This window comes from Pristiophorus japonicus, chromosome 5 (genome assembly GCF_044704955.1).
Source record: "Pristiophorus japonicus isolate sPriJap1 chromosome 5, sPriJap1.hap1, whole genome shotgun sequence".
Taxonomy (NCBI): Eukaryota; Metazoa; Chordata; class Chondrichthyes; family Pristiophoridae; genus Pristiophorus; species Pristiophorus japonicus.
This window is the reverse complement of record NC_091981.1, coordinates 76075710-76099986: the sequence shown is the minus strand read 5'-3', so window position 1 is coordinate 76099986 and position 24277 is coordinate 76075710. Positions and strand designations below refer to the sequence as shown.

General features: G+C 44.9%; 1 protein-coding gene across 6 annotated transcripts in view; it reads right to left on the bottom strand.

Annotated features, from left to right (window-relative positions):
• Positions 1 to 24277, bottom strand: part of ankhb (ANKH inorganic pyrophosphate transport regulator b) — a 207503-nt gene that overhangs the window by 100404 nt on the left and 82822 nt on the right. For 5 of the 6 annotated variants that reach the window (XM_070880715.1, XM_070880720.1, XM_070880719.1 and 2 more), the window contains 3 exons: positions 21229 to 21363; positions 16462 to 16554; positions 4777 to 4860 (listed from right to left, as the gene is read on the bottom strand). In XM_070880715.1, coding sequence (XP_070736816.1) covers positions 4777 to 4860; positions 16462 to 16554; positions 21229 to 21363 — 312 coding nt within the window. The remainder of the gene's footprint in view (positions 1 to 4776; positions 4861 to 16461; positions 16555 to 21228; positions 21364 to 24277) is intronic. The other variant, XM_070880717.1, reaches the window with a different exon arrangement.

Here is a 24277-nt window from a genome sequence, read left to right as displayed (position 1 = left end):
TCCTCGCGTTTTTGCCCCCAAAGTGGATAACCTCATATTTATCCACATTATTACTGCATCTGCCATGCATTTGCCCACTCCCCTAACCTGTCCAAGTCAACCTGCAGCCCCCTAGCATCCCCCGCAGCTCACACCGCCACCCAGTTTAGTGTCATCCGCAAACTTGGAGATATTACACTCAATTCTTTCATCCATATCATTGATGTATATTGTAAAGAGCTGGGGTCCCAGCACTGAGCCCTGCGGCACTCCACTATTCACTGCCTGCCATTCTGAAAAGGACCCATTTATCCCGACTCTCTGCCGGCCAGTTCTCTATCCACGTCAGTACATTACCCCCAGTACCATGTGCTTTGATTTTGCACACCAATCTCTTGTGTGGGACCTTGTCAAAAGCCTTTTGAAAGTCCAAATACACCACATCCACTTGTTCTCCCTTGTACATTCTACAAGTTACATCCTCAAAAAATTCCAGAACATTTGTCAAGCATAATTTCCCTTTCATAAATCCATGTTGACTTGGACCTATCACTGCTTTCCAAATGCGCTGCTATTTCATCCTTAATAATTGATTCCAACATTTTCCCCACTACTGATGTCACCCGCTTTTTCTCTCCCTCCCTTTTTAAAAAGTGGTGTTACATTAGCTTTCCTCCAGTCCAGAGTCGATAGACTGTTGGAAAATGATCACCAATGCATCCACTATTTCTAGGGTCACTTCCTTAAGTACTCTGGGATGCAGACCATCAGGCCCCAGGGATTTATTGGCCTTCAATCCCATCAATTTCCCTAACACAATTTCCTGCCTAATAAGGATATCCTTCAGTTCCTCCTCCTCACTAGACCCTCGGTCCCCTACTACTTCCGGAAGGTTATTTGTGTCTTCCTTCGTGAAGACAGAACGAAAGTATTTGTTCAACTGGTCTGCCATTTCTTTGTTCCCAATTATAAATTCGCCAGAATCCGACTGCAAGGGACCAACGTTTGTCTTCATTAATCTTTTTCTCTTCACATATCTTTCGAAGCTTCTGCAGTCAGTTTTTATGTTCCCGGCAAGCAGCTTCTTGTACTCTATTTTCCCCCTCTTAATCAAACCCTTTGTCCTCCTCTGCTGAATTCTAAATTTCTCCCAGTCCTCAGGTTTGTTGCTTTTTCTGGCCAATTTATATGCCTCTTCCTTGGATTTAACACTATCCTTAATTTCCCTTGTTAGCCACGGTTGAGCCACCTTCCCCGTTTTATTTTTACTCCAGACAGGGATGTACAATTGCTGAAGTTTATCCATGTGATCTTTAAATGTTTGCCATTGCCTATCCACCATCAACCCTTTAAGTATCATTCGCCAGTCTATTCTAGCCAATTCACGTCTCATTCCATCGAAGTTACCTATCCTTAAGTTCAGGACCCTAGCTTCTGAATTAACTGTTTCACTCTCCAGCTTAATAAGGAATTCTGCCATGTTATGGTCACTCGAGATGATGATATGTAGGCCTCTTCCTCGGACAGCTGCCTCATTGCCTTCTTTCTCCTGCTAATGTTAGTCCTCACCCTCTGCAGCCTGGTGCTGGCAAGCATCTACGTTCGGTGCATGCTGCTTCCTGTCCATCTGGCCTACTATGTTGTGCTGGGGGTCTGTGTACTTGACCCTTCTCCTGACGACAGGCCCTTCCCGAGGTCCTTCCTGGGTTCAGGTCGGGCGACATCTCCATGGCCTTCTGCATCCTCCTCAGCCATGTGTGCTGCGTCCCTTGCCCGCTACCTCTCCAGCCGTTGGAGCCGGTGCCGCCTTCTCCTGCGTGCCTCCCTGCCACGCACAATGTGCAGGAGGCGTTCTGCTGCCAGCACTGACCCCATTTAGCTCTCCTCCGCAAGCCCAGCCTCCTCAATTAGCGGTCTCTGTTGTCGAGTATGAAGAGCCTGGGCCACTATTATTCAATCCCAATGTCCAGAAGGCAACTCAATGCTTTAACACATCCGAAACAAATCTCGCCGACAAGAATGGTGCTAGTCGCAAGACACATTTAAATGCCACTGGAGGTTTTGAGCAAGCAGTGTGAACTGACACAAAAACATGCACCGACAGGTGGCCGGATAATGATGTGAGCTGAATTTAGCTTCCGGGACGGGTCCAATGTGGTGCGTGATTTGATGACGTCATTAACGACACATCTGCAGGAGTCAGGCGGAAGGGTGGGGCAGCAGGGCGGATATCTACACAGTCGGAAAAACCCTTCAGGGCAATGCCACGAACATCTGCCAGTCCGTCGCGACTCAGCGGCCATTAAGCACTGGACTGTGGCCGCCACTTTCAGGCGGCTTCAGGCCTTATAGAAAGGGGCAACTTCAGCCCCAATACCTCTGTTGATGAAGCCCAGGATGCCGCAAGCCATTTTTGTTTTTTTATAAACTGCTTTCTCAACCTGCCCTGCCACCTTTAATGATTTTTGCCCATACCCCCAGGTCTCTGTTCGTACATTCCCTTGAGGATTGTACCCTTTAGTTTATATGTCCTCTCCTCATTCTTTCCACCAAAATGCATCACGTTATACTTTTCTGCATTAAACATCATCTCCTACGTGTTCGCCCATTTCATATGTCTTCCTGAAGTCTATCACTCTCCTCCTCACTGTTCACTATACTTCCCAAGTTTTGTGTCATCTGTAAATTTTAAAATTATGCCCTGTATGAGGTGCGCTGACTTTTTACACTAAAAATGGCGCCGTAAACTTACCTAGGTATTCTCCCCACTCCTTGGAACGTCGCATGCCATGGCATGGCGCAGCACAAGCAGTGAGGGGGGGGGGGAGCCAGGTCCCGGTGCTGAACACAGTGCCGGGACCTCTGCACATGCGTGCTAGAGTATGCATGTATGTGCAGTAGCTCCTCGCCCCCAGAATCTCTGCAGGCTGTGTGGGAAGGGCCTGAAGCACGCCGCCCCTAGCCCTGGCCGAATGGGCTCCTTCATCGGCTTTCCCTGCTGCGTTCAGCCTCCCCGCCGCGCCACCCCCCCGACCAATGCCGCGTTCAGACTCTCCCTCTCCCCCCTTTACCAATGCCGTGTTGAGCCTAGCCTCCCGGTGTGCGTCTTACCACTCCTAGCCCTGGTCATCTGCAGTAAAGCACTGACTGACTGACTCCTAAATTATTGTTTGATTTACATTCAAGTTTACTCTTCATCTGCTTTCAAAAGGAATTCTGTATAATAGTTTGGCTGAAACTATTATTTACTAGCTTATCAATCCATTTTTAAATCTAGTTGTTTAGTGCTTTGTAAGTCTTGGTGCTAGGTACAGGTCCTCTCAGCTTCCTTATATTTTTTAATTTGTTATTGAATGCTTATTTTTGTGCTTTGTTTAGTGCTTGATGCTTTAAATGTACTTACCTGCGCTGATTTCTTAGCTCACCGTAAGGTTTTTCTGTGCTGCCACAAGTGGCCACATACGCTGGCGTAAGTTAGTTTGGAGTAACGTTTAGCTGTCTAAACTTGCTTAAATGGCCAAAACAGGCATAAGTGGCTGGTAATGCTCCCTTTTGAAAATAAATAAAACTAAAAAAAAACTAACTCACTTACACTGGAGCAAATTAAACGGGCAGAATTGCGATTTTTAAGATAGTCGAAAAAAAAATTTTTTTTTATTTATTTATTTTTTTAAACGGAGCAACTCTTGGGCAAACTTGGGCCCTTTATGTGGCACTTAGTCGAACGCTTTTTAGAAATCCATATACAATACGTCAAACGCATTACCCTCATCACCTCATCAAAAAACTTAATCAAGTTTTCTTAAATAATTCACCTCTATCCAAGTGACTGTTAATTTAGTCCACGATTACTCTTTCTAAAAGCTTCCTCACTACCGAAGTTAAACTGACTGGCCTGTAGTTGCTGGGTTTATCCTTGCTCCCTCTTTTGAACAATTAGTTTTGTATTTCTTTCTAATAAGCTCCCTTCCCCTCAATTTTGTTAAATATATTTCTCATATACCACATCATCCACTGGTTAAAATCTGGTATATAAAAGATACTCCAGATCCATTTTGTCTCCTTGTGAGTACAGCGCAGTGACATGAACAGATTATATACCAGTCTTTTTTATTAATTAATTCACAACAGCATTGTAAGTTGAGATGGGTGCACGCACACGCCTTAAAAGGAGGAAAGAGAAGTAGAAAGGTTTAGGCAGGGAATTCCAGAACATAGCTGAAGGCATGACCACCAATGGCAGAACGACAAATCAGGGATGCTCAAGGAGTGCAGATATCTGAGAGTTGTGGGGCTGGAGGAGATTAGAGATAGGGAGGGACGAGGCCATGGAGGGATTTGAAAACATGGATGAGAATTTCAAAATTGAGGCGTTGCTTAACTGGGAGCCACTGTAGGTCAGGGAGCCCAGGGGTGATGGGTGAACGGGACTTGGTATGAGTTAGGACACGGGCAGCAGAGTTTTGGATGACCTCAAGTTTATAGAGTGTAGAACTTGTACTGTCTTACAAATTTTGACTTGTGCAGTACTTTACATTCATCAGTGTTGCATTTTATGTACTTGTCTGCCTAATGACAATTAACCTAAATTCGTTTGCAAATCTTTTGGTGTTTCCGACATCTACTGCTCGGTCTAGTTTGCATCATCAGCAAATAGGATAAGTTTACAGCTGGTTTTGATATCCTGATCAACCGTTTCAACAGAAACAAAGTAGGCATACCTGTTGTTTGAATCCCAAGGACAAATCAAATGAACTTCGGAACAATATGAAATCATTCTGGAGATTGTATACTTACTGTGACAGAGATAGCCAAACAGGTGAAAGTAAATCTCTTGATATGTGACTTATTGATGTGCCCAAGTTTATTGCTGGGATTGTTCTGTAATAAATGTTAAAAAAAAAAAATCAGTTGCTAGTTTCATTTTATATTAATAAAATCCAGAATTTGAAATATATATTCTTCTAAAATCTGGGAAAGTACCCTTTTTTGTCAATGTTAATGAAAATGTTGGAAACAGTTTGCAATTTTTGAGAATTCATTTTTGTTCATGGCAAGATTAACAGCTAATCATGACAATTGCAATAATGATTATTTAATGTTGTTCACGAAGTTAGGTAACTATTTGACCATCATAAATGTCAAAAAGCTTGACCATTCAGCACTGTAGTACTGTTGGAAGAGATATTTGCACACCTGCAAAGAAAAAGCCAATTTTCTTAGAAGCCCCTGAAAGTGTTGGTAAGCACAGTAATTAACTGTGCAGGCCAATATTTTTGGTGGGAGAAGAACATTGGCCTGGAAAGCATGTGTGAATCATGGCATTATGTGACAGACAGACAGTATAACAGTGCTGTATCTGTGACCATCATTTCTTGGCAGGAAATATAGAAAAAGCCGCATACCTAAAAGATCACAAATGTAAAGCATGAATAGCTGCACAGCACCAGTATAGACATGAAGGAATGTAGTCAGAAAAAAATGCAAAAACTGCTGTATCGACAAGGGAGAAAGGTTAGTAAAAATTCTGCAATTAAGATTTTGTGAGGTATTTTTTGCTCGTGTCATGAATTTTAACAAAAATGGTAGGTTTCAGAATATATCACGGATGGGTGAGAAATTGTTCGCCAGTATAGACATGAAGGAAATGTAGTCAGTCATCTCATTGCTATTGGTTTTGATGTCATTACAGAACACTGAATTCTAACAGCTGATACTGGACAAGTGGAAACATTGCATCATCCGAGCAATGCCCCTGACACTATCAACTATATGTAGATCATCTGAGTTTTAGAGCAGTCAACACTTCCTGCAGTAGGAACCAACAACCAGACTGGGATTTTGAACATGTTTTTTATACATATGGCTCAAATCATGATTTTCATTAATTCAAAAAAACTGGTTGGGGGGGGGGGGGGGGGGAAGAAGGAGAGAAGGAAACATTAGAACTACATCTTAAACTATAAAAAATGTTAATCAACTTGGAGAACTTTTTTCTCCTAACTTTTAAACAACTTGATTTACATTTTAGATGATCAACTTTATTAATTTTATTTATTAAACCTTCAATCAACCTGTGTAACTTCATTTTAATAATTCGGAAATATTTTAAAATCTTACTTTTAAAACAACTTGGAAATCTTTGGGGAAATTTTTAACTTTGGAAAAAACTCTCCAAAACATCCCTCGGAACCCCTGCTGACAGCTGCCCTTCCTAATGCCTGCCCCCCAACCAAGCCTCGGGCCACCTACCATCAATGGCGCTACTCAGCGCCAAACTTCCGGCCAGCACCTCACCGTAGGCAAATAGGCTCATACAGCAGTGCCTGGTCGCCAGTCATCTTGGACCCCCTTGTCACTGGACCAAGACCTTGCTCAGCTAAGCCCATGTGATTGCCGGTGTGCAGCGGCTACTTCATGTTAAAAGAACTCTCGCACTTCGCTAATATGAAGTTCGGTACCTGGAACATCAGGACCCTCATGGACAACTCCAATAGCAACAGGCCGGAATGCCGCACTGCCATAGTTGCCGGGGAACTGAGACATTTTGACATTATCGCTGCCCTAAGCGAGACCCAGCAGGCAGGGGAAGGCCCGCTCAAGGAACACGGTGGCAGTTACAACTTTTTCTGGAAAGGAAAACCAGAGGACAAACGCCGCCTTCATGGAGTCGGCTTCGCCGTTAAAAATGAGCTGGTCGACCGCCTCAAAGACTCCCCCTGCGGGGTTAACGAACGCCTAATAACGCGTTGCCTTACCCTATCACGGAACCAATGTGCCACAGTCGTCAGTGCATATGCCCCAACGGATGAGACTAGAGGGTTTTTATTCCAACCGAGACATCCCGGTTCCCCGTTCCCCACGGAAGACAAATTGATCCTCCGAGGTGACTTTAATGCCAGGGTCGGCAAAGACACAGCCCTCTGGGGAGGCGTGATTGACAGAGAGGGGGATAGGGAAAGCCAACTCCAGCGGTACCCTACTTCTGACAAAATGTCTAGAACACGAACGCATCAACGCCCTGTTCCGCGAGAGGGACAAATACAAGGCATCGTGGCAACACCCTCGCACCAAACACTGGCACCTACTCGACTGGGTCATCGTCCGAGCCAACGATCACAAGGATGTACGCATCACCCGCGCCATGACAGGAGCTGACAACTGCTGGACGGACCATCGTCTAATCTGATCCATCATCGATATAAACATAGGCACAAAGCAGAGGGGACAGCAGAAGCAGTGCTGCAAAAAAGTTAATACTGGGGCACTTAAAGACCCAGCTAAGAGAGCCGTATACTGCCAGTGCCTCTCAGCTAATTTGGCATGCCTTGATGACCCTGAGATGCTCAATGTCCACAGCGCTTGGTCTGCCCTCCAGGTATCCATAACCAATGCCTGTGGAGAGACACTTGGTTACTCAACCAGAAAACACCAGGACTGGTTTGATGAAAATGATCAGGAGATTCAAGAACAAATAGATCGTAAGTGCAGAGTATTTCCGAGCCTCAAGCAACAACCCAACTCGGGAGCTGCAAAGCAACGTTACAGACGGCTCAAGGCTCAGGTCCAACAAAAAACCCAGGACCTAAAGAACAGGTGGTGGATGGAGAAAGCACAGGAGATACAACAACTGGCCGACAACCACAATATGCGAGGACTCTTCATTGCAGTCAAGACCACCTATGGTCCAAACTCCCAAGGCCCCACACCACCCCTGGCCAAGAACGGGGAAAACTCATCAAGGCTGTCAGGGCCCGCTGGAAGGAGCACTTTGAAGATCTCCTCAATCGAGACTCTGCCTTTGACTCGAGCGTTCTCGACTCCATCCCGCAGCATGTGACCCGCCATCACCTCAGTGAAACCCCAACGTTGTACGAGGTAGGCAAAGCCATAAAATAGCTCAAGAATAACAAGGCTACGGGTGCTGATGGAATTCCTGCTGAGGCGCTAAAGTATGGCGGAGAGGCGCTGTTGGCGCGGATACATGACCTCATCTCTCATTTGGAGGGAGGAGAGCATGTTGGGAGATCTCAGATGCAGTGATAGTGACCATCTTTAAAAAGTCAAACAAGTCCGACTGCGAAATCTCCCGGTTATCAGCCACTGGGAAGGTTGTCGCTCGAGTTCTCCTCAACCGTCTTCACCCTGTGGCCGAGGAGCTCCTCCAGAAATCAGTGCGGATTTCATCACCTACGAGGCACAATGGACATGATCTTTGCAGCGCAACAGCTGCAGGAAAAATGTAGGGAGTAGCACCAGCCCTTATACATGGCCTTTTTCAATCTTACAAAGGCCTTTGACAAGGTCAACCTTGAGTGCTTATGGAACGTCCTCCTCAGTTTCGGATGCCCCCAAAAGTTTGTCAAAATCCTTCGCCTGCTCCACGACGACATGCAGGCCGTGATTCTTACCAGCGGTTCCATTACAGACCCAATCCACGTCCGGACCGGGGTCAAACTGGGCTGTGTCATCGCTCCAACTCTCAATCTTCCTCGCTGCCGTGCTCCACCTCAGTCAACAAGCTCCCTGCTGGAGTGGAACTAAACTACAGAATCAGTGAGAAGCTGTTTAACCTATGCCGCCTCCTGTCCAGGTCCAAGATCACCCCAACCTCTGTCGTTGAGCTGCAGTATGCAGATGACGCCTGCGTCTGCGCACAGTCTGAGGCTGAACTCCAGGATATAGTCGATGTATTCACCGAGGCATATGAAAGCATGGGCCTTACGCTTAACACCCTTAAGACAAAAGGTCCTCCACCAGCCTGTCCGCACCGCACAGCACTGCCCGCCCAGTCATCAGGATTCACGGCGCGAACCTCGACAACATGGATCACTTCCCATACCTTAGCAGCCTCTTAAAGGCAGATATTGATGCGGAGATTCAACATTGCCTCCAGTGCAGCCTTCGGCCGCCTGAGGAAAAGTGTGTTTGAAGACCAGGCCCTCAAATCTACCACCAAGCTCATGGTCTATAGCGCTGTAGTAATACCCGCCCTACTGTATGCATCAGAGGCATGGACGATGTACAGAAGTCGCTGGAGATATATCACCAACGATGTCTCCACAAGATCCTGCAAATCCTCTGGGAGGACAGGCGCACCAACATCAGTGTCCTCGACCAGGCTAACATCCCCAGCATTGAAGCATTGACCACACTCGATCAGCTCCGCTGGGCAGGCCACATAGTTCGCATGCCTGACAAGAGACTCCCAAAGCAATTGCTCTATGCGGAACTCCTTCACGGCAAACGAGCCAAAGGTGGGCAGCTGAAACATTACAAGAACACCCTTCAAAGCCTCCCTGATAAAATGCGACATCCCCACTGACACCTGGGAGTCCCTGGCCAAAGACCACCCTAGGTGGAGAAAGTGCATCCGGGAGGGTGTTGAGGTCTGCGAATCTCAACGCCGCGAGTGTGAAGAGGTCAGGCGCAGGCAGCGGAAGAAGCGTGCGGCAAATCAGTCCCACCCTCCCCCTCCCACCTTCTCCCGACGACTATCTGTTCCATCTGTGACAGGGTCTGTGGCGCTTGTATTGGACTGTTCAGCCATCAAAGGACTCACTTTAGGAGTGGAAGCAAGTCTTCCTCGATTCCAAGGGACTGCCCATGATGATGATGGATGATATTAAACTATAGAAAAATGTTTACAATGAGTTTCTCTCTGCAGTGCAGCACAGGTCTTTAGCAAGAACATTTAATCTTCTTTAATATTTGAGCAAGCAAAGGCCATTTGCACCACCCAGTTCCTGCCATTATTTCATAACCAATATCTTAGACTAAAATATATGGCAGCCCTTGAATTTGTTCCGGATTAGCAAGATGCAGACTTACTACACTGCATAGGCTACTCAAAGGGTATTGGCAGATTCCTATTTTTGATCACTTAGCAAGGCTTATGAGCAACAAAATTCTGTTGACTGATAACCAAAGGAGTGAACATGTTGCAAAATGGATAGGCTAAAAATCAAGCTGAAAAGGAGAATTGTTCATTGAATTAGAGTGGTACAATATATCGACATGGAGACAGGGGCACACGGCGAGTTAATGGGTACAGCTGCAACATCACTTTTTCTGCAATAATATATCAGTGACAATGACATCTGTTGAATAAAAAGACAGACATGGATGCAAATTGCATCACTAGGTTGAGTATTTTGCTAAATTATTTTCCAATAAAAATCATACCTTTTTAAAATGGATCATAATGACTCCACAAGGCAGTGTGTTGTACTTGAACTGTAGTGACCTTAGTCCTTTATTAGTTAACTCCAGAGTGAGGATCACACCTGGTGGCCTGCCTTTTATACTAGGCCAGGCACAACTGTACAGGTAACCTACGAGTCAGCACACCTTGTGATAGTACCAACAGTAGCCATGTACGATACATGACATCACTCCCCTGAGCCCTGTGCAAATCGCCTCTGCATTGACTGTGCTCTGGGCTTAGCTCTATGTGGGTTCTGTCTGGTTGACCCTTGACAGTCACTTCAACCTTGGGTGAGTAGTTTGTGCAGTAGCATGCTGGTGGTTGCTGTTTGTGTGTGTGTCCCTGACCACTCCATTCTCCACGCCCCCTCACCCCCACATCAATTATGGCGGGGGCTCCTGGCATTCATGTACATTCAAGTTCCAGTAAGTGGGTTTTACATTTTTTTGTGTGGTTCCGTGGTGCAACAAGTGTGTTAGATGCCTTATCGATGCAGTGATAGTGCGTGAGGACAAGCTAGTTCCGGAGCTGCTAGGTTGTGTCCTGTGATATATTCACAGGACACAAGCACACACAACTTCTAACATGGCAGGCAGCTCTCTCGGAAGCCTCCAGAATCTGCCGGGTTCGGTTTATTATTAACTATGCAGTTGCAGTACACAATACATCCACATCCAGTGTGGAGCTACAGACATTACACTTCTCACTTCTTAATGAAGAAGTTATTATAACAAACATCATACAGAACTTTCATGTTTATACATAACACAGGATATAGACTTATTTTTTTCATATTTACAAATTTAACTTTTACCACTCGTTTTCTGTTTCGAAGAGGATACCTTCGCTCTCGAACAGAACCTTCCAACCTGGTGTCGATCTCACATTCATTTGAGGCTCATCCTCAGGAACTTTTCCCCCCACAGGATTTCCTTGATTTTCATTTGAATTCACTAACTTCAGGCTTTGTTTTCCTGACTCGGACTCAGACTTTCATTCTGATTCTCTCCTGGGTTTGTTTCCAGTACATTGGATTTAGGATTTGCTACTGGTGTATCAAAACTATCTGATGAGTCAGAAATAATTGAATCATTCCCACCTTCAACTCCTTCCATGTCTGTCGGTAAAATATCAATATGAACAAACCTAACTTGTCCATTAACATCCAAATATGTGCGAGGACCCCATATCTTCACCACTCTTCCTAGTAACCACTTTACCCATTTATGGTGATGGTTCTTCACTCACCTTCTGGTTTAATTTCACACTTCTCTTTTTCTCTACCTCCATCATGATTCTCTTTGTCTTAATTGTGTCTCTTCTATGGACTGCCAAATTTGGCTTTAAAAACACTCACTGATGCACCCATGTCAATTTCCATTGGTATCTTGAATCCCGCAACATCCATGTGGATTTTGATGCTTTCTGAATCGCTGTCCGTTAACCTCGTGCTCCTGATTATGTGCAACTCTAACATCTCCTCGTCCTGTTGTTATTCTTCCATGCTATGTAGTCTCTTGGGATTTCTACTCACAGCTTTGAACGCTGGACTCGGCTTTAAAAGCTGGTTTACCCTTCAGTCGGCATGCCTTCGCAAGGTGCCCAGTCTTTCTGCAGAAGAAGCACTCTGCCTTCACGTATGAACAACTTTGAGCAATGTGTTGTCCCAGGCACCTATAGCACGACTTCGACGCTCTGTTAGAATTTCCAGTTTGAGACTTTGGGCCCCCACTGTCTTTTACCTTGAACTGCAGGTGATTTATCTCGGTTGACTGATGACCGTAGTTATTATTTAATTCTCGGGAATATTGTTCGGCCATGCCCATCGACCTCGCTGTCTGACAAGCAATCTCAAAAGTCAAGTCATCCGTCATCAATAACTTCCTTCTGATCGCATCATTTTTCACCCCACAAACAAAACGATCCCGTAATGCTCGGTTTTGAAAGTTTCCAAAATTACAGTGCAGCGATAGCTTTTTTAATGCTACGATGTAATCACTGATACTTTCATCAGTCTTTTGATTCCGAATCCCGAAACGATAGTTTTCAGCAATTTCTGACGGTTTGGGGTTATAGTGCCAGGTTTGAGTCCTGAGGGAGAGACATCTGGCTAGAGCCACAGGTCGAGGTCATGAATGACTGGCTCAGAGATGGCCTTCTGCAGTGTTACTGTGGTATCCGCCGACAGTAGCTTGTGAAGGCCTGCATGGCCAATTCCAATGACAAAAATGTCCCGCAGCCCTTCGTTGAGGTGGGTGCTGAACTCGCACGGTGCTACCAGCCTCCTGAGGTCTGCGGCGTACTTCGCGATTTCCTGGCCCTCAGGCCGTCGGTGGGTGTAGAACCGGTGTCTGGCTGTAAGGATGCTCTCCTTGGGCTTGAGTTGCTCCTGGATCAGGGTTACAAGCTCCTTGTACAACTTGGTCATTGTCTTCGCTGGTGCCAGCAAGTCCCTAACGAGGCCATAGACATTGGGCCCACAACTGGTTAGCAAGATAGCACAGTGCTTATCAGCCAGTGTGGTCAGATCGTATCCTGCCAGGTCGTTTGCTGTGAAGAAATGTTCGAGCCTCTCCACAAAGGCATCCCAATCATCATCATCGGCGAACTGCTGCAACGTACCAAGGGTAGCCATTTTCACGTGAAAGTTCGTAATCTCATCGCCAATTGTTGTGTCCCTAGATGCTCTAGCAATGACTCCACAAGGCAGTGTGTTGTACTTGAACTGTAGTGCCCTTAGTCCTTTATTAGTTAACTCCAGAGTGAGGATCACACCTGGTGACCTGCCTTTTATACTAGGCGCACCTGTACAGGTAACCTACAAGTCTCCCACTGCTGTGCCCTCTGGTGGCACACCTTGTGATAGTACCAACAGTAGCCATGTAAGATACATGACATGCACGACATTGGAAACTTGTCATTGGCTTCAAAATGGTTCACAGGTCAGTAATCCTGAGCTCTTTAAACCATCAGTTTTTACCACACCAGCACATTACATTTCAAAATTCAGCCATTTAAAAAATTGTTTTGACAAATAAAGAATTAATTGCTCTTGTATTGTCATCATCATCATAGGCAGTCCCTCGACCCGAGGATGACTTGCTTCCACATCAAAAAGTTCACAGGTGTTTCAATGATGGACCTAAAATTCCAGGTCTGAACTAAATCTTGAAGGGTGGAAGATGCCAGTGCTTGGATTTTTTTTTTTATAAATGTGGTGACCGTTGCACACCAGCCACCACACGGGCTTGACAGAGCTAGGTCTTGGTCCAGTAGCAAGGATTAATCAAGACAACTGGAGACCTGCTCTGCTGCACAGACCTAGTGTGCACACGTATCGCAATGTGGGCTGGCCCGTGCTGCCCCTGGGCCCTCGCCTCTCCTGGGCACCGATCACGTCCCTCTACAGTCTATCGGCGCTCCTTCGCCCCGACCTCGCCGCTCCTGATGTACCTGCCCACGCTTCAATCACCGACCTGGACTTTGGTGAAGTCCTTTTCACTGCCGTTGCTCTCCTGCTCCAGCACGTACTGCTACCTGGAGTGGTATGCTGCCATGCTGCTCCCTCCGCTCCCCGGCCTGCTCAGACAGTACTCGCAGGCCAGGGGCTGCACAGACTGCAGGGCTATTAAAAGGATCATGGCAGTTCCTCTACCTGCCCCCATTCCCCAGGCCAGAATTTCCTTACCACCGCTCCTGAACTCATGATCTTCACCAAAGTGAAGCCTCAGTTTATGAGCCTAGGTGCCGAGTATCATTCAGCTGTTGGGAGCGTGAGGGGAATCACACCTGAAGCTACTCCAGGCCTGGTTGGGTACACTTTACAACAGAATGCCAATTGATATTTCCCATCCCTAACCCAGGGGCTCGGAGGCAAACTGTCGTATCCTCACTGCATCAGTGGCTAAAAATCAGCAACCGACGCAAACAAAGAATTAAATCTGAAGCCTACCTGGTTCTGAACAGCTCCGTGCCACACCAACATAAAGCTCTATAGCGTTTATCAAGCACCCCAATCCTTCATTATTTTTCCAACGATCTTGCTTCAAAAATCCACCCACATACAATACATAAAATAATCTTGTATTGTAGCAAAGTAGAAAATGACAAACCCAAATAAAGATGGTAACGACATGCACTTTGTTTCCTGGTACATGCATTTTGTTTCCTAATTTATTTAAGCAATCTGCATCATTAGTTGTAACAAAAGAAAACAGAACAGCCAATTAGGACATACCTGTTAATAATACTCCTTTCACATTTCTCAAGCAGTTGAATTACCACAACCAGTATAAATAGTGAATTGTCCATCGAGGTGTGAAAATAGCATTTCAAAGATGCTAAACACATTTCTTCCACTACTTCATGACGTTCCGTTAGCTGCATCTGATTTGGTAATCATTTTATTTTATGAGCAATGTGCCTCCTACACTCCCGGGTTGCACTCTTCTTGAGCTCCTGATACTCTATTACTATTACTGATCATCTATTCCAATGGACAAGTAATGGTAGATGTGCAACATTTTCAAAGTCCTCTGTCTTATGTGTAGTGCCATGCAGTATAGCCACTCAAGTGGAGCTTTTTATTTTTTTAGGTCCTGCATAGCTGTGTGGGTCCAAGTGACTCTTGGTCAGCCTCGAGGGCTATGCCAATCTTGAGGTAATCTTGATTGGGATGTCTGGTCTACAGAGGTCCCTTCACGTCAAGGCTCTCATCTGACCGGGTGATATCTCCAAATAGTTGCAGTGGTGTGAGACTGATGGTTTTGGAGACAGCAGCTTGTGCCAAGCGCCTTTTGATCTCTGCATTCCTGAAGTATTTGTGCCATATCAACTCTCCTATCTAACCATATGTCAGAAACAGCAGTGGTCAAAGGCATCCAAGTCTTGATTGGTTACATCCCATACGTCTGCTCCATATGTCAAGATTGGGATAACAAGACAAGCTGCAAAATCTCAGCTTGTTTTTTGGTTGGATTCTTGACTTGTTCTTGTCAAGAGATTACATAACACCTCTGTATATGTAACAACCAGTAATGGATGCTGCAACATTTCTGCAGGGATGATATCTGCCACACCAGTTACTTCCATCAGTACTCTATTAAAACGTGGAAATCTCTCCCTTCCTTTGTAAAACAACCTCACCAGTCTGACTGAGTAATTAACAAAACTTTAAAAATGACTCCCAAATATCCATGAACAATGACTTAACAATCCTCAACAAGCAGACGTTCACAAACATATTTTTGTATAAAAACATAAGAACATTCATTACTACTTTCCACTGGTCTTACCCAATTTTGGCAAAACATTAACAACAAAAGGAAACTACAGTCTTTAAAAAAATCTTTTCTAGAAGCTGAACTCAAACCTTTTCTTAAAAAAAAAAGAATTTACATAAGAACTAGGAACAGGAGTAGACCATACGGCCTCTCGAGCCTACTCCGCCATTCAATAAGATCATGGCTGATCTGATCATGGACTCAGCTCCACTTTCTTGCCCGCTCCTCATAACCCCTTATCCTCTCATCGTTTAAGAAACTGTCTATTAAATTTATTCAATGCTCCAGCTTCCACAGCTCTGAGGCAGCGAATTCCACAGATTTACAACCCTAAGAAATTTCCCTTCATCTCTGTTTTAAATGGGCGGCCCCTTATTCTAAGATCATGCCCTCTAGTTCTAGTCTCCCCCATCAGTGGAAACATCCTCTCTGCATCCACCTCGTCAAGCCCCCTCATAATCTTATACGTTTCGATTAGATCACCTTCATCTGAATTCCAATGAATAGAGGCCCAACCTACTCAACCTTTCCTCATAAGTCAAACCCCTTATCTCTGGAATCAACCTAGTAAACCTTCTCTGAACTGCCTCCAAAATAAGTATATCCTTTCGTAAATATGGAAACCAAAATTGCACGCAGTATTCCAGGGGTGGCCTCACCAATTCCCTGTATAGCTGTAGCAAGACTTCCCTGCATTAAAGGCCAAGATTCCATTGGCCTGTGTCATTGCAAATATTATTTCTAAACTATATACACAAATATATTTGGAGTAAGGTCTATAAGCAGATACCATTTAAAAATGTGTTAAATACAGTAAGAGCAGAGTACATATGACAGTAACTGACTAGAAAATAGCGATGCCTGTGTGTCAGCAGCATACATTCGACATTTATCTCGACCTGCTTCTCGAGTATCCTGCTGTGTTAACAAATGTATTTTTTCCCTTTGTTTTTTTGGTTTGACATTTCGTATGTTTGCCATGCTCAGCATTACCTTGTCAAAAGCAGGGTAAACAGCTCGGAGCTCAGTCAGCCAGCCATAAGGCATGTGGCCCACTGGATAGGTTGCTGTCAGAACTGCAACAGCCTTAAAATGAAAAGAAAACAGAAATAAAATTAGTAAATTCACCAAAATTTATAAGTATAACTTTCTCATATATCCGGATATTATTGCAAACATAGGGGGTAATTTCCAGTTTGGGCGCAGTTGTCAAACTGGTGGGTGTGGATCACCCATCTGTTATACACCCTGTCTGATTTTCCTTTCCATTGACTTGCTGATTCCTGATATCCATGAGGAAAGTGATGAATTAATTTTCTCTGGTATTTGTCACCTACTTAATAGTTGCATAGATTGCAGATTAGCTGATATTTATGATATCAGCTGTGGTTTGAAGGAGCGGCAGGCAAAAATAAAATCAGGCCTGCAGTGACATTTACCGCAATAGGCACTGCCTTGCTTTCTCTAGAGGTTGGCTGTAGGTCATCTTGCAGCATTACACTAGCCTGCCACTGTCTTCCTAATGAAGTATAGTCTCCTCATGCATTGTTCTTCTGTCAAGTGCAGGAATGTGCACCATGGCCTGTACACTTTGTTGGGAGGTTAAGGATGGGTCCGAGGATACCTCTTGCTGAGCAGCATTCTGGTTTCCTTTCCCCAAGTATACCAAATGTAGTTTTATGCTCAGGAGGGATATCCGTAGTGCAAATAATGGGGGCTGTTTGCAATAGTGACCACAGAAAAATCACTTCTTCAAACCTACTTTACACATATACAAACATCAGAAAATCACCTTCAGGGAAAAACAAAGTACCTACAGACACCAAAATTGGCCCCATTTACTCTATTCCTAATCTTTTTCCATTTCCTTTTATATTCTTCATTTTGAAATCTTAGACAATTTTTGAAAGCATTTACGACCTCTACCTCAGCAGGCAGTATTTACAAATAGTGAATCAGAATTCATTATTGTACTGCTTTAACACAATTACATAGAAACTTTCAGAACAGCTACATTTTGCTAAGCAGTGATGTGACTTAGCCAACGTGGACTGGAAACAGCTAATTGAAGGTAATTCAGTGTCAGGGCAATGGGAGGCATTCAAGGAGAAGATCATGAGGGTTCAGAGCAAGTATGATCCCTTAAAGAAAAAGGGTGGGACTACCAAATCCAGAGCCCCCTGGATGTCAAGGATAGGATAAAGAAAAAAAGGGAGGCTAATGACAGATACAGAGGACTCAATACTGCAGAAACCCTAAAGAAGTATAGAAAGTGCAGGGATGAAATCACTTAAAGGGAAGGAACATTTCGAGGCCCAGTTGGCGTACACTGGGCCACCAGGGAAGGCTTCGGCTGGGTCAGCTTCCCGGCACCCGAGCTGCCTGTTGGCGGCTCTGCCAAACCCGTGACCGCCATTGTCAAGACGACTGCAGAGTCGGCAGACAATTAAAATAAAATGGCGGCCGCAGCAGTGCACCCTCCCCTTTTAAGGGTGGATGCGCTGCCCAGCCACTGGCAGCTTCCCACCGTGCAAAGCTGTCGGGGGCACCGACAAATGGTCGATTGACTATTTGAGGGAAATGTCGTTCTGTGGCGGGGACCCGGTGGTGCGCGCTCTATTGATGTAATTATCGCCATTCGCACAGGAGCGGGGCAGATACCTTCTCTGACTCAAAAAAAACATGAGGGCAATATCCCTTTCGTCAGAGTGTCTGCCCCAAATGGGCTCCGCCCCGAAGAGGCAATTTCAGCCCCTTAAACTTAAATAAATACATAGGTATGAGACACGAGTTGGTAAGGTAGATTTGGAAATTAGATTAAAAGGTATGACGTATATAAGCAGTGACAAACATTCAAAGAAATATGCCAAAATTAATATACATTCCATTGAGAAATAAATATTCCATGGGAAAAGTGATCTATCCATGGCTAACTAAAGTAGTTAAGATAGTATTAGATTTTAAAAAAAGAGACTTATAATGTTGCGAAGTATAGTAGTAAGCCCGAGGATTGGGAGAGCTTTAGAAACCAGCAAAGGATGATCAAAAAATTGAGAGAAAATAGAAAATAAGAGTAAGCTAGCAAGAAATATAAAAAAAACTAATTATAAGAGCTTCTACAAGTATGTAAAAAGGAAGAGAGCAACAAAAGTAAGCATTGGTCCCTTAGAGGCTGAGACAGGAGAAATTATAAATGGGGAATAAGGAAATGGCAGACTTTAAACAAATATTTGGTATCTGCCTTCACAGACACAAAAAGCATACCAAAAATAGTGCAGAACCAAGAGGCTAATGAGAGTAAGGATCTTAAAGTAATGTAATTAAGATCAGTAGGGAAAAAGTACTTGAGAAACTAATGGGACTTAAAGCCGACAAATCGCCTGGACTGAAAGGCCTACATCCTAAGGATCTAAAAGAGATGATTGCGAGATAGTGGATGCATAGGTTGTGATATTCAAAAATTTCCTAGATTCTGGACCGGTCCCAGCAGATTAGAAGGTCGGAAATGTAACCCCGTTATTCAAGGAGAGAGAGAGAGAAAACAGGGAACTACAGACCAGTTAGCCTGACATCATTCATCAGGAAAATGCTAGAATCCATTACAGATACAGCGTCGAGATTCCGCTCCAGATCCTGTGTATTTCTGGACTTCAGAACATCTTTCCGACGACCCAGTTCAGAAATGCCTGGGCCAAGGTAGGCAGGAAGGGGATTGGGGGGGGGGTCAGGGAAGAGACATAATCCTGAAGCGGGGGAGAGATCAGTGGCAGCAGCCTGAGGTTGAGGGGGGGGGGGGGGAAAGAGGGTGGCAGCAGCCCAAGGCTGGGGGAGAGGTCATCCCAAGTCAGAGGCAAGGTCGGAGGAGGTCGACCCGAAACCCGGGGGGGGGGGGGGGGGGGAAAGAGATCATCGGCGGCGGCGAGGTCGGCGGAGGCAATGGGGTGGGGGGGGGGTCGGCCCGAAGTGGGGGAAATGTTGGCGGCGGTGGCTGCCCGAAGGAAAGGAGGTCGGCGGCAGCCCGAGGTGGAGGTCAGCAGGGGCCCGTCTTCCAGAACATTTTCCGGATTCCGGACGACTCCGCTACAGATCATCTTAGTGTCTGGATTCCAGACACCGGATTCTCGACGTTGTACCTGTATTAAGGAAGTGGCAGGGGACTTAGAACGATTAGGAAGAGTCACCATGGTTTTATGAAAGTGAAATCGTGTTTAACAATTTATTAGAACTTTGAGGTTGTAACTAGCAGAGTAAATAAATCATCATCATATGCCGTCCCTCGAAATGGAGGAAGACTCTAAAAATGAGTCCTTAGGAGGCTGAGCAGTCCAATACGAGAACCACAGTCCCCATCACAGCTGGGACAGATAGTCGTTGAGGGAAGAGGTGGGACTGGTTTGCCGCACGCTCTTTTCGCTGCCTGCGCTTGATTTCTACATGCTCTCGGCGATGAGAAGGGGAACCAGTGGATGTCGTATATTTAGCTTTCCAAAAGGCATTCGATAAGGTGCCACATAAAAGGTCGTTACACAAGATAAGGGCTCAGAGTTAGGGGTAATAAATTTGCATGGATAGAGGATTGGTGAACGGGTAAAAAAGAGTAGCGATAAACGGGTCATTTTTAGGCTGGCAGGCTGCAACTAGTGGGCTGCCACAAGGATCAGTGCTTGGGCCTCAGATATTTAGAATATATATCAATGACTTCGCTGAAGGGATCGAGTGCAATGTATCCAAGTTTGCTAAGGATATCAAGTTAGGTGGGAACGTAAGCTGTGAGGAGGACACAAAGAGCCTTCAAAAAGGTATATAGACAGGTTAAGTGAGTGGGCAGTAGGGTGACAGGTGGAGTATAATGGGGGGGGGGGGGGGGAGGAATGTGAGGTTTTTACTTTAGTAGGAAGAATAGAACAACAGAATATTTGTTAAATGGTGAGAAACTATTAAATATCATCGTACAGGAGACACAGTTAGCATGCAGTCAGAGCAAGCTATTAGGAAGGAAAATGTTATGTTGGCCTTTACTGCCAGGGGTTGGAGTACAAGATTAAGGAAGTCTTCGTACAATTGTATAGGGCTTTGGTGCAACCACACCTGGAGTACTGTGCACAGTTTTGATCCCCTTATCTGAGGAAGGGTAGAATTGCCTTAGAAGAAAAAAGAGGAGAGATTGAATAGATTGGGCCCATACTCTCTGAAGTTTAAATGAATGAGGGGTGATCGCATTGAAACAAAAGATTTGGAAGGGGATTGACAGGGCAGATGCTGAGTGATCGCTTCCCCTGTCTGGAGAGTCTAGAACTAAGCATAGTGTCAAGACAAGGGGTCCACCATTTAAGACCGAGATGAGGAGGAATTTCATCACTCAGAAGGTTGTGAATCTTTGGTATTCTCGACCTCAAAGGGCTGTGGATGCTGAATTGTTGAGTATATTCAAGGCGGAGATAGATTTTGGGAGTCTCGGGAAATCAAGGGATATGGAGATGGGGCGGGAAAGTAGAGTTGGTCAAAGATCAGCTATGATCTTATCGAACAGTGGAGCAGACCCGAGGGGCGTATGGCCTACTCCTAACTCTTATGGTCTTATGTTCTTAAGATCAATCTCCTATTGCTAGCAATAGAATCCACATATCTGCAATAAGCCAAGGTGGATGGACACGCTGCTTGGAACCACCGATATGTTCTACATGGCTCCAAACTGGAGCTTGGTAAAGGTCTGCTTATGTTCGGTTTATAACTTCTGTAATAACTAGGAAACAAACTCACCTCAGTTGCTGTTGGACTGCCTCCCAAGTCACGAGACACAAACAGGTTGACTATGGGTCTGCTGATTCGCTGAGTCGCTAGAATCAAAGCCAAAGGCCACCAGAAAGCCAGCATCTTCTTTATTGTGGCTTCTCCCTGCAATGTGAAAATAACAATTCAGTACAGTGCAGAAAGTCAAACACTGCAATCATATCGCACTGAATTCCCATTGGGCTAGAAATTAGCATAGCGCCCCGTTTGGGGCAATACTTTTGCGCTCCCTGAAAAGTTATCACCAGGCGGTAAAGATTTGATTCTGCCAGGAACTTCCACTTTAGCGCTCCAAGAGGGAAGTGGAGCGCTAAATCAAGTGCTACCACTTCCCTTGGAGTGTTAAAGGGAGCGAGAGGGGCTGTATCGGCAGAGTACTGAGCAATGTTCGGAGCAGTGTGCTGATTTTACAGGCTCCTTCCCTCCATGAAAGGGAAGGACCAATGCTGCGTTGCATGAATCCTCAGGATGTGTCTGTTGGGCGATGGCATCTGCGCTACGTGCATAGTAGCCGGCTAGAAATTTGGTTCTCAGCAAAAACGGTATTTGTTCGCCAAAATTACCGTTTTTGCTTCGCTATCAGGTCGGAAATTCAACCTTTAATTTGCGCAGCGGCAAAAATCGGCATTGCACGATTATTCGCGGCACAAACAGCGATCCTCGCCAACTTTAGTCCGAGGTAGATACCACTGCGAGTTGGTTCTTTGGAGGGCAGGAAAAACAGCAAACAAAAAAAATTCACAATATACTTATCTATCGAATCGCTGAAAAAGAAATAAAGAATAAAAATTTAAATTTACCTTTTTGCAGGTCTTCATACTTACCGTGGCTGGCAGAGCTGCTATGACAGGTTCCTCCGTTGGTATTGTGAGCGCAGAATACAGGTGCGGAGAGTGCCAAATTTTGAGAAAATGCTATTTCGGGTCTAGCACGGTGGCACTCCTCTGTCCAACGGTACATGGAAACGCCGCCTCAAAACATCACCGAATTTCTCGCCGACCGGGTTTTCGCCAAAACAAGTGAAATAGCACCAAAAACCCGGTCGCAAAATCGCCAAATTTCTAGCCCTTTAGTGTTAACCCTATTAACCAGGAAAAAAAGCAGTGTGAATGACAGAGGGTGCGGAATTCCTAAAATGCATTCAGGAGAACTTCTTTAGGCATTATGTAACAAGCCCAACAAGGGAGGGGGTGGTTCTGGACTTGATTTTGGGGAATCAGTTGAAGAGCATTTTGGTGCTAGTAATCTTAATTCAGTAAGATTTAGGGTAGTTATGGAAAAGGACAAAGGTGGACCAAGAAAAAAAAGTTCTCAATTGGGGTAAAGCCAATTTTGGTCAGCTGAGATGGGATTTGGCCAAAGTGGACTGGTAACTGCTACTTGATGATAAATCAGTGTCAGAGCAGTGGGAGGCATTCAAGGATGAGATCCTGAGGGTACAAAGCATGTATGTTCTCTTTCAAAAAAAAAAGGGTGGGGCTAACAAATCTAGGGCCCCCTGGATGTCAAGGGACATACAGGGTAAGATAAAGAAAAAAAGGGAAGCTTTCAACCGATACCGAGAACTCAATACTGCAGAAACTCTAGAGTATAAGTAGTGCAGCGGTGAAATTTAAAAAGATATCAGGAAAGCAAAGAGAGCATCAAAGAATGTTGGCAAGTAAAGTCAGGGAAAACTCAAAGATGTTTTATAAATACATTAAGAGCAAGAGGATAACTAGAGAAAGAGTGGGGCCTAATAGGGACCATAGTGGACTCCTGTGTGGAGGCAGGAGACTTAATGAATACTTTGCATCTGTTTTCACAAGAGAGAAGGGCAATGCAGACTTTGCAATCAGGGAGGAGGAGGGTGAAATATTAGATGAGATAAACAGTGAGAAAGAGGAAATATTAAGGGGATTAGCAGCTTTCAAAGTGAATAAATCTTGACAGCCAAATGAAATGTATCCCAGGCTATTACAAGAAGCTTAGGAGAAAATAGCAGAGGCTCTGACCATCATTTTCCAGTCCTCTCTGGCTACAGGTGTGGTGCAAGAGGACTGCTATCGTTGTACCTTTGTTTAAAAAGGGAGAAAGAGATAGACTGAGTAATTGCAGGCCAGTCAGCCTAACTTCAATGGCGCGAAAATTATTGGAAAAAATCCTGAGGGACAGGATAAATCTTCATTTGAAAAGACATGAATTAGTCAAAGACAGACAGCAGCATGGATTTGTTTAGGAAAGGTCATGTCTGACCAACTTGATTTAATTTTTTGAGGAAGTAATAAGGAGGGTTGAGGGCAGTGCGTATGATGTGTGTATATGGATTCTAGCAAAATTTTTGATAAGATCCCACAAGGCAGACTGGTCACAAAAGTAAAAGCCCATGGGCTCCAGGACAAAGTGGCAAGTTGGATCCAAAATTGGCTCAGAGGCAGGAAGCAAAGGATAATGGTTGATGGATGTTTTTGAGAGTGGAAGGCTGTATCCAGTGGGGTTCCGCAGGGCTCAGTGCTGGGACCCTTGCTTTTTGTGATTATATATCAATGACTTGGACTTGGGATATGATTAAGAAGTTTACAGATGACACTAAAATAGGCTGTGTGATTGATAATGAAGAAGAAAGCTGCAGACTGCAGGAAGATATCAATGTACTGGTCAGTGGCAAATGGAATTCAATCCGGACAAGAGAGGTAATGCATTGGTGGAGGTCTAACATGGCAAGGGAATACACGTTAAATGGTACGACACTGAAAAGTGTAGAGGAACAAAGGGACCTTGGAGTGCAGGTCCACAGATCCCTGAAGGTAGATACGGTGCTTAAGGCAGCATATGGAATACATACTTTATTAGTCGAATACAAGAGCAAGAAGGTTATGGTTGAACTGTATAAAACACTGGTTAGGCCACAGCTGGAGTACTGTGTACAGTTCTGGTCACTTCATTACAGGAAAGATGTGATTGCACTGGAAAGGGTACAGAGGAGATTTACAAGAATGTTGCCTGGATGGGAGAATTTTGGCTAGGAGGAAAGATTGAA